This window comes from Rutidosis leptorrhynchoides, chromosome 5 (assembly GCF_046630445.1).
Source record: "Rutidosis leptorrhynchoides isolate AG116_Rl617_1_P2 chromosome 5, CSIRO_AGI_Rlap_v1, whole genome shotgun sequence".
NCBI classification, from domain to species: domain Eukaryota; kingdom Viridiplantae; phylum Streptophyta; class Magnoliopsida; order Asterales; family Asteraceae; genus Rutidosis; species Rutidosis leptorrhynchoides.
The window spans coordinates 97,242,033-97,253,359 of NC_092337.1; the positions used below are offsets into that span (position 1 = coordinate 97,242,033).

Consider the following 11,327-nt stretch of genomic DNA (forward strand, 5'->3'; position numbering starts at 1 on the left):
CCTTCGATGGTACTTCCAACATCGTCTCGAATTGAGTTTTCTTCTAACGCGTGTATGAATGACAAATAAGAATATTTGATATCGATATCGCCGTGCAAAAAATTCATAAATTTGCAGTGGTGTCACACAAAAAATTTACACTATCAAGTAATATCACTAGTTAAAAGCTCAAAAAAAAAAATTACACTGCATCGCATATTTTAGTGGTAGCCCTTACTAAGTGTAAATAGGTCCGCCCTTGATAGCTGCTTAACAATCCATTTGGCATTGCCACCTTCAATTCCAATATTCGACGTATTATTCAAGAGAAGTTCTAGTTACAATTATAGATTAAAAAAATATTTATTGTGAATTTTAGAAACTACTACGTATTTTCCTTTATATTGTTAAATAGTACTACAAAAATAATCTCTGTAATTTGCTTTTTCTGATTGTACTAAGATGAAAACTTCAAGAGGAGTTTCTTTTGGGCATAGTCTACTACGATGGTGACACCAACACAGATAACACGTAGGAGTACATTTATTTTAGGAAAGTGACAAATTTTCCTTATTTAACGGACAGATTTTTGGACATCTGTACGGTTAGGATGCCGTTGTTGACGAAGCGATCGAGAAACTAAAAGTCGACGATCTCTGTCTACAACTTTTTTTCCCTCACATTGCATGAACGAATCTGTACGGCTTTCCGTTTTGTTATCTTTTATTATATTTCATCCAAGGAAGGATTTCATTTTTTGTTGTTATTATCACAATAATAATAAATAATATAACTTCAGTTATGTCACATTTATTTTATCCTCCCCGTATTGTTATCGCAAAATAAATTTTTTTTTTTTTTTTTCCTTTGAGAGCTCGAATTTTCAAACCCTATAGGGTGGTTAAGTGGTTGGGCAAGGGCACTAGCGGATCCAGAAAAAATTTTCACCGGGGGCAAAAAAAAATTTAAAACGTAAGGAATTTTTTTTTTGACAAAATATAGAGGTTTTGGGGCAAAATATAGAGTTTTTTGAGCAAAATATAGAGGCTTTTGAGCAAAATACGAAGGTTTTAGGGCAAAATATGAAGGTTTTGGGGCAAACCATGAAGGGTTTGGGGTAAAAAAGATTCCACCTGGAGCAAAATCAAAAAACCGAAAAAATTTACACTAAAATTTCGAAATCGTCGGGGACGGCTGACCCCACTTGACCCCCCTCCCTCCGCCCCTGGGCAAGGGACTCCAATTCTCACCAATCTCACTTTTAAGCATTGCCTTCAATAAAAAAAAAAAAAAACTCGAATTTTCAACTTACCTTACAACGAGTTGAGTAATCTCAAATATTGAAAAAATTAAAATCGTCACTTGACTACCACCTCATATAGTTATATATGGTAAATATGATTATTTAACTTCAAATACGTCACATTTATTTTATACTCCGTATTATTAATATTTAGGACCTCTATATGTTCACAGCTAACAGAGTGACGGATTTAATTTTTTAGTGATATTTATTATGTGTAAACTTGTTTTTCAACACATCTTTCATCCAACAACTTCATTAATTGAGTTTATATATCATTTATAATATTAGTGATCACTTTGCTAGGGAGTAGGGACCCAATACTCTAGCAAACTTGTCTTATTGATCTAAGAATATCTTGATTCGTAAGAGAAATCCATTAAAAATTGACAAATTAAGAATATAATGATGAATTACATATAGAATAATTAAACAACTCTTGCAATGAAACAGTCATAAACATCAATAATTGTTTACATATACAGTTGAGGTCGTGGAAGAAGCAAATTCATTAACATTGTGTGTTCATTATATATATATATATATATATATATATATATATATATATATATATATATATATATATATATATATATATATATATATATATATAGGGGCAAGATCAATGGAGAAGTAACCAATCGGGGGGAAGCAAAATATTTTTTTTTTCGTTTTTTTTGAATTTTTTTTTCCGGCATCAAGATCACACGAAAATATGAACATTTAGAAGAGACACTTCGTGATGAATGTTATTATTTAGGCTGGAAAACGATCGACAAAAATAACATTCAAGATAATATTGTTCGTGAAGAATATGAACGTTTTTTTTCTTCATGTTTTGTGAAGTAAAATTTAGCCCGATTTAGAGTTTAGAGTTTAGGGTTTAGGGTTTGGTGTTTTGGGTTTATTCCATAAACCCAAAACACCAAACCCTAAACCCTAAACCCTAAACTCTAAACCGTTCGTGTTAAAAACTCAATCTAAATCCTAAATCTAAACCCTAAATCTAAACCCTAAACCATAAATTTCTAAACCCTAATATCTAAACCCTATAAACCCTAATATCTAAACCCTAATATCTAAACCCCAATAGCTAAAACCTCAAAATACGCTCGAAAAACACGATAATTGTTATATATTACTTCTTCGAGCGTTTTTCCGCCAAAATAAAAACATTTATCACAAAGTGTCTCTACTAAATGTTCATATTTTCATCTCATCTATAATGTTCGTGAACAAAGTTTTTTCAAAAAACGAAAAAAAAAAATTTGCTTCCCCCCGCTTTCCCCCGAATGGTTACTTTCCTCTTGATCATACCACTATATATATATATATATATATATATATATATATATATATATATAAGTGACAGAGTTTAAACGAAATTTCCAGGAGTCGAAAATATCTAAGAGTAAAGTTTAAATGAACAAAGGAATAAGATTTTGCTTGTTTAAGCTACTTGAAAAATGATAGCATATTTATTCAAACAATTTAACCAAGTTATTCCGTGATCATTATCGACTATTTTCATTGACACCTCAAAATATGTTGTTAATAAAATTTAAACTTGAAAAATCTTATTAAGTTTGTTGGTAATGTAAAATTATTGAATTGATCATTCAATGATCACGTTATCTATATTTTGTATTAGAGTTTGGTTAACGAGTGCCCTAAGTGCACACGATAAGATAATTTAAAACACTTAAATATTCAATTAAAATTTTAAATTCATTTATTAAACTCATTCATTACCATTTATAAACAAATATTAATTACACATTGCAATAATTTTTAGAAAATTAGACTTCATCGATGATATTTATCATGTGTCCTTAGACCACTCGTCATATTTTTTATTAAATTCAAAACAAAAGAATAGAGTGTTTTTTTATCAAAAATAAATAAATAAAATTGCAGTACTACAATCAGCATATTAATCAGGTGATTCTTATATTCTAAAATAAAATCTAAAACGAATTTTCAAAGATACTAAAAAAAAAAAAACTTATAAATTTTGACATAGTATGTAGTAACATACGTGTTAGGACATAAACTGGAAAACCATTATAGTTTTGCTACAATAAATTTATTTTATTTTACTAGTAATCATCTTCTAGTTATTTCCAAAATTTAATTATCTTCTAGTTATTTCCTAATATTAAAAAATAATTAATTAAAATAGATTAACCTATCGTTTTGTGTTTGTTTGCTTGTAGAAATGGCAATGCCGCAATAGCCCAGCAAGCTAACTACTCCTCTTTAAAACTATAAAATATAAAATTAAATAATACGGAGTATATGAAATATACATACATAATACATACTCATGTGCATATATCCATATATCTGTATCTATATCTATATCTATATCTATATCTATATCTATATCTATATAGCATTATATAACCAGTAAATTAATGGCGGAAGTAAGAGATCTCTGCAACTTCTGACCAAAGTAAGGAATTTTATCTACTCTGTTCCTTCCATTTTGCTTCTTCTAGGGTTTTGAACCTTCATCACCAGCTCAATTTCTACTAACTCCTTCAAATTTCATTCACCAAATTCATATACACAACAACATATATACATACTTATAAATCAACTTAATAGGTTAAATAAACTCATTCAATTCCACGCGGTTTCCTTTTTCAGAGTTGAATTATAGATAGATACACACGTATTTATACATGTGTAGTTACAGATCAGGTTTAGGAGATCTGTATTTTGCTATATTTAGATGTTAATTTGTTAACCTAATGTTAGTTTTAACTCCAAACCTTTGTATTCTATACATAATTAATGAATGTATTTATGATTTGTTATCTATTGTTGACTTTTAGTCCATGTATTTTTCGGTCTGAATGTGTGTAAACTGTAATAGCTAGGAGCTAACTTTATAAGCAGATTAGGTTAATTTTTGGGGATATATAATAATACATTTGGGAAGATGGTGTTTGGTAAGCATGATAAGGTGCAGTTTAGTAAAATATATTCATTTTCGTGTTTTCGACCTTCAACAAGGGACGAACATGGTCAAATTGGGCAAAAAGGTTACTCTAGAGTTGTGTATTGTAATGATCCTGATCATCCTGAGGCGGTTCAGTTTAGATACAGGAGTAATTATGTGTCTACGACTAAGTATACGGCGGTTAATTTCCTTCCAAAGTCTTTGTTTGAGCAATTTAGGCGAGTTGCGAATATGTATTTTCTTGTTGTAGCTTGTGTTTCGTTTAGTCCTTTGGCTCCGTTTCGAGCTTCTAGTATTCTTTACCCTTTGATGTTGGTGATTGGGGCAACAATGGCAAAGGAAGGTATAGAAGATTGGAGACGTCGAAGGCAGGTAAAACATTGATCTCCTATGTTTATATTTTATTTGAATTTAAAATTAAATTGTCATTCTTATCTGCATTATGTGTATCATGCTTAGTTTGTTCAAGATTAAATATTGGTTAGATGAGTCTTATAAATAGTATTTAAAGTTTAAAATCTGCCCTTTTGCTATTCGTGTTGGAACTTCCTAATATTACTGCATTTACGTGTTGTACAAAACGAAAAGAAAGAAAAAGTTGGCTTTGTAAAGTAATTTATGGCTTAGCCACTTATTTTAGATATACCCGTACAATGATTAAACATTAGTGAAGGCTGGCTTGATAGAAAAAGTGTGGCGTTTGTTTGTGTTACGTTGATTTTGGGAGGCTTAACCAATTGGTTCAAAATTATGAAAAAATATCCTTATTACTATGATAGATGACATAACATGTGAAGGTACATTTTATGAGGAGTATGTGGTTTTTCGTATCTAGATTAATTATCGACATTATACTGAAGTCTCCTAAATAAAATATTATAACATTTTGATTTATGGTGTACATAAGTGAGCAGTTGATTTCAAAATTTTGAATTCAACACGACCAACAAGTTACAAACAGAATTAGTTTTTTCTTCACAAGCGGAACTATGTTCTGTGTGTATGTGAGGTGTATGTGTATTTTCCATGTTTAAATTTGTGTTAAGTGGTTTATATTACTTCATAAAGTCACAAGTGGTCATTTTTTAGCTTAATTATCTGCTTTCAGGACATAAAGGCCAACAATAGAAAGATCCATGTTTACAGAAATAACTCATTTTCTGAAAGCAAATGGAAAGATTTACGTGTTGGTGATCTCGTTAAGGTTTATAAAGACGAATATTTTCCCGCAGATCTTCTTCTCCTTTCATCAAGCTACCCAGATGGAATATGTTACGTCGAAACTATGAATCTCGATGGCGAGACTAATCTGAAGTTGAAACATGCATTTGATGTCACAGCTTCATTACATGATGACAACTCGTTTGACCAATTTAAGGCAGTGGTCAAATGTGAAGATCCAAACGAAGATCTGTACTCATTTATTGGAAACTTGAGCTACAATAATGAACCGCATCCACTTTCAATCAAGCAGCTACTATTAAGAGACTCGAAGCTAAGAAATACGGAGTACGTTTACGGAGTGGTTATTTTCACGGGTCACGATACTAAGGTCATGAAAAACGCAACCGATCCACCTTCAAAAAGAAGTAAAATAGAGAGGCGAATGGATAAGATAATCTACATCCTTTTTAGTACTTTGATTTCAATATCGTTCATCGGTTCGATCTTTTTTGGTATAAGAACTAATCGAGACTTGAACCATGGAAGTTATGGAAGGTGGTATCTTGAACCCAGTCGTACAACTGCTCTTTATGACCCTGAAAGACCTGCACTAGCTGCACTTTTACATTTCTTGACTGGACTTATGTTGTATGGCTATTTAATCCCAATATCATTGTATGTTTCCATTGAGATGGTAAAGGTGTTGCAAAGTATATTTATAAATCAAGATCAAGACATGTACCATGAAGAAACAAACAGGCCAGCTCGTGCTCGAACATCAAATTTAAATGAAGAACTGGGTCAAGTTGATACCATATTGTCTGACAAAACTGGTACGTTAACGTGCAACTCAATGGAGTTCGTTAAATGTTCAATAGCAGGCGTTGCTTATGGTCGTGGTATGACAGAAGTCGAATTGGCTCTGGCAAAACGGAAAAATATTGAGCAACCTGATATTAGTAATACTTCAAGTACATCGAATGATGAAATTATGAATTCAGGCAAATCGATTAAAGGTTTCAACTTTAGAGATGAGCGGATTATGAATGGGCAATGGGTTAATGAATTTCATTCGGATATTATACAAAAGTTCTTTAGAGTTTTGGCCATATGCCATACAGCTATACCTGATGTTAATAAGGAAACGGGTGAACTTACATACGAAGCTGAGTCACCAGATGAAGCTGCTTTTGTCATAGCTGCTAGGGAAATAGGTTTCGAGTTCTTCCAAAGGACACAAACAAGTATCTATTTGCATGAATATGAGAACGGCAAAAAAGTTGACAGGTGAGATACATCTTTTTGCATACTCATATTGCTTTTCTCCACTATTAACTAGTTAAAATTGGTCCGGGTCAATAGTCAAAACTGGTAACTTTTTTGCTGGTGGCTGAAATGTACAGGATTGGCTTGGGCTGACCTGAATCATCTTAAAATTTCATATACGGAGTATAAGTTATTGTGTCAGATCTTAAAATATATTATTATCTTATAATCATATTTTAGTCATATCCATGAAATTAGTCATCAATGTTGGATCAGCTAAATTTTAAAATTAAGTTCATCCTTAACAATTTGGTACTTACAGATCATACGAGCTTCTTAATATGATCGAGTTCAGCAGTGCTCGTAAGAGGATGTCAGTAATTGTTAGAAATGCCGAAAATCAGCTTTTCTTACTTTGCAAGGGTGCTGACAGGTTGTTTTCTCTTTGACTTATGTTGACTAACCATTCACATAAGTTATACAAAACTTTACATTTACACTGTTTATTGCATACATCCAGTGTCATCTTTGAAAGGCTTACTAAAAACAGTCAACCGTTTGAGAATGAAACTAGGAATCATATCAACATGTATGCCGAGGCAGGCTTAAGGACTTTAGTAATTGCATATCGCCCCCTTGATGAAGAAGAATATAAAGCATGGGAACAAGAGTTTTTTAAAGCCAAAACTTCAGTCTCACTTGACCGGGACGCTTTGGTAGATGCAGCTGCTGACAAGATTGAAAGAGACTTAATTCTACTCGGTGCTACTGCAGTCGAGGACAAACTTCAAAAGGGGGTGAGCATATAAAAACATTTTTTTTATACTATACTTTATGATTAAATGATTTAACTAGAACAAAGGTTTATTTTTATATGTAACATAATATTGTTATGTTGGTTTAAGGTTCCTGAATGCATAGAGAAGCTTGCAAATGCTGGAATTAAGATTTGGGTCTTGACGGGTGATATGATGGAGACTGCAATTAATATAGGGTACGAGTTATGGCCAATTATATGCTTAATTCAATGACATTCCGTTTTTTGGTCAAAATTTGTGTTTATTGATGTCGATTTGTTGATATCTACAGGTATGCTTGTCGTTTGCTGGTCCAAGGAATGACACAAATTGTGATCACGTTAGATTCACCGGATATTATTGCTTTAGAAAAGCTAAATGATAGGGCGGCCATTTCCAAGGTAGAGTTTCTACATGGTTTCCATTACAAAAAGTTGATTCCCAAATGGTCAGATATAGAGGTGGCAATTTCATTACATTCACTTCTGAATAGCTTGATTCCGGGAAGCTTCGCATAACCTAGTAAAAACTAGGCCCAGTTCTCAAAAATTTGTATGCAAATAAGGGAGAACTCTTCTTAGAAATACAAGAAACGTGAATCTTATGGAAATTATTTACTCTATGCGAAATTATTTGTTAATTTTACCCAATATTATTAGCTATGTGCCATAACAATTTTTTTGGAAAGTATTAGTTTTATGCGAAATTATTCATCCTTCAATATTCTGTGCCCCAGTGTTAATTGTTTTCAAGTTGTGTGTGAAATTGCTACCTCCCTTTTCTAATAACATCCCTACTTACTATACTTAACCGAACACATTGCTACTAACCCGCCCATTGTGTTACCTATAGTCAGATTCAGTTGATGAATTTTAAAAATATGATTATTTGTAGGCATCTAGAGAAAGTGTAAAGAAGCAATTAAGAGAAGGAAGATCACAGCTTGATTTAGCAAAAAGTAGCTCTGGCTTGTTTGCTTTAATAATTGACGGGAGATCTTTAACTTATGCTCTTGAGCAAAATCTCGAAAGCACATTTTTAGACGTTGCAATTGATTGCTCTTCTGTCATTTGCTGCCGCTCTTCCCCTAAACAAAAAGCTCTTGTGAGTACATTCTAAGTTCTATAAAAAGAAAAATTTCTTTTTCAAGTGAATATATATAATAATGAAACTTTGTGACAAGCGCAGGTTACCAAGATGGTTAAAGAAGGAACAGGAAAGACCACATTAGCAATCGGTGATGGGGCAAATGATGTTGGGATGCTTCAAGAGGCTGATATTGGTGTCGGGATTAGTGGTGTCGAAGGAATGCAGGTTTATTCGCTTATACTTCATACTCCATCTTATGTTAATATACCTATCTATATCTATTCTTTAGTTATTTTTTTATGTATTTTATAATATTTTGTATGATAGATAATGCTTACCATGTTCTTTGTTACAGGCTGTGATGGCAAGTGACTTTGCAATAGCTCAATTTCGTTTTCTCGAGCGATTGTTGTTGGTACATGGACATTGGTGTTATAGGCGAATAGCCATGATGGTAAAAGCCTAATCTTTTTATCTTGATATTTACTCAAGAATCTCAAATATTTATTAAAATTCAATATGCAACGTAACTATGGTCACTGTTGTAAAAATCGGTTGAGTCGGTCGACGCGTCGTTTTGGGGACTAAACCCATCCCGATTCATCCAAAAATGCTAAAAAAAGTCAGGTCAAAGTCGGGTTGAGTTGGATCTAAGTCGGTCAAAGTCAAAGTTGGTCAAAGTTTTAATATATTTTAAAATTAGATTTTGTGCCCTATATGTCTATATCTATGTTTGAAATAATAAGTGAATTATATACTAAAAGTCAACGTTGGTCAGCGCCTGACTCGTCCCTCCAAGGTCCCCACCGACTCGTTCCCGAATTGTGACTTTTACAACTTTGACTATGACATAGAATACTTTTCACATGAAAACTGGTTGTTGAATATTTTGATTCACAAATATATTTTTACTTGCAGATATGTTACTTCTTCTACAAAAACATTGCTTTTGGATTCACACTTTTTTGGTTTGAGGCCCATGCTTCTTTCTCTGGGCAACCTGCTTATAACGATTGGTACATGTCGTTTTACAATGTTTTCTTCACTTCACTTCCTGTCATCGCTCTTGGTGTTTTCGATCAGGACGTTTCCGCACGACTCTGTCTCAAGGTAACCTTTTAATTGGTTCCCTTATCACTTTTACCTTAAAAACATTACTCCTTAAAAAATTGTCCTACATCACTATATATAGTAGAGGTGGCAAATTGGATGGGTCAAAATAGAGTTTATTGTGTCGGTCAAAATAGTACTCCCTCCGTCCCAAAATATTTGTCCCAAAATAATTGTCCACTTGCAAAAAGTAATTCTTAAATATCATTGAACACTTTGATTTACCCTCGTTTATTACTCTCAGTCACTTATATCTTATATAAATTTAGTCAAACTTACCTTAAATATAAGGGCAAAATTGACATCGGTCACACATATTTTAAATCCAACAAAAATTTCAACCAAGACACTTAATTTGAGACAGAGGAGTAGTTGCTTAATACGTTAATTTACAATTGTACATTAAGCTTTATCTTATACCCGCTAAAATTTGTTTCAACTTATTGAAAAAAACAAAGAAAACATGTACCTGATACTCTGTGTATTACAATTGTACATTAAGCTTTATCTTATACCCGCTAAAATTTGTTTCAACTTACTGAAAAAAACAAAGAAAACATGTACCTGATACTCTGTGTATAAAACGTACGATTTGGATTTTTGCAGTATCCGTTGTTGTATCAAGAGGGAGTACAAAATATACTCTTCAACTGGCCAAGAATACTCGGGTGGATGTTCAACGGGGTTTTGAGTTCCATGATCATATTCTTCATTTGCAAAAACTCAACAATCCACCAAGCTTTTCGTCAAGACGGTTATGTCATCGATTACGAAATTCTCGGAGTCTTAATGTACTCTTGCGTTGTTTGGACCGTCAACTGCCAGATGGCTTTATCCATCAACTACTTCACATGGATACAACACTTTTTCATTTGGGGAAGTATCTTCTTTTGGTATGTATTTTTGATCATTTACGGGTACCTAACACCCGAATGGTCGACAACAGCTTATCGTGTTTTTGTGGAAGCATGTGCCCCGAGCCCCTTCTTTTGGATGACCACGTTGTTGGTGGTCGTTTCGACTCTATTACCTTATTTTCTTTATAGAGCGTTTCAAACACGGTTTCATCCAATGTATCATGACGAAATTCAAAGACGACGGTTTGAAGGGTGCGAGGTCGTTACTCCTAGTGATTTGCCAGGAAGGGTGAAAGACAAAATGGAGCATTTGAGTGAGAGAATGAGACATAGCCACAGGGAGATATAAGGTTGGTGTTTGGTTTGTTGTTTATTTGTGAGATTATTATCATAGGTTAGCTTGATATGTATGTATGTATGTATGGATAGAAGGATTCTATGTTGTAACTTGCAATGTAATTAATCCTAGTGTATATGTATATATTAGATTAGATGTGATTCATGTGATCCATGTTTTTCACTACAACCAGTGGTCATGGAATCAAGTCCTTTATCAACACAGTTTGTACCAGAGTGTGCCATTGCAACTGACAAAAATATAATACTTGTCCCCATTGGGCCAATCTGAGCCCACCAAAATGTATGCAAGATATACGATCACATTTCATGGGCCAAAATATCGGGCCAATGAAAGCAACAAACCTTAAGCATGAAATAGACAATGTTTATTTATTTAAACGATCAAGGATTTTCTACGCACATACTGACTGAAAATGACGAGTATTTTTACCGTT

General features: G+C 33.0%; 1 protein-coding gene across 1 annotated transcript; it reads left to right on the top strand.

Moving 5' to 3' along the window:
* The first annotated feature begins 3,671 nt into the window (after positions 1 to 3,671).
* Positions 3,672 to 11,059, top strand: LOC139847123 (probable phospholipid-transporting ATPase 8). The gene is made up of 11 exons (XM_071836733.1): positions 3,672 to 4,622; positions 5,359 to 6,701; positions 7,003 to 7,113; positions 7,201 to 7,477; positions 7,586 to 7,674; positions 7,770 to 7,878; positions 8,372 to 8,581; positions 8,666 to 8,791; positions 8,922 to 9,020; positions 9,485 to 9,676; positions 10,283 to 11,059. The coding sequence occupies exons 1-11, from the start codon at positions 4,230 to 4,232 to the stop codon at positions 10,880 to 10,882; spliced, it is 3,549 nt and encodes a 1,182-aa protein (XP_071692834.1). The 5' UTR covers positions 3,672 to 4,229; the 3' UTR covers positions 10,883 to 11,059.
* Positions 11,060 to 11,327: the final 268 nt, after the last annotated feature.

What these genes read in the sequence shown, in the direction of transcription:
- LOC139847123 (XM_071836733.1), top strand. Translation starts at nt 4,230, where the DNA reads ATGGTGTTTGGTAAGCATGATAAGGTGCAGTTTAGTAAAATATATTCA. An exon ending in ATTGGAGACGTCGAAGGCAG is followed by an intron (nt 4,623 to 5,358) that starts GTAAAACATTGA and finishes ATCTGCTTTCAG; the next exon opens with GACATAAAGGCCAACAATAG. An exon ending in GAGACTGCAATTAATATAGG is followed by an intron (nt 7,675 to 7,769) that starts GTACGAGTTATG and finishes TGATATCTACAG; the next exon opens with GTATGCTTGTCGTTTGCTGG.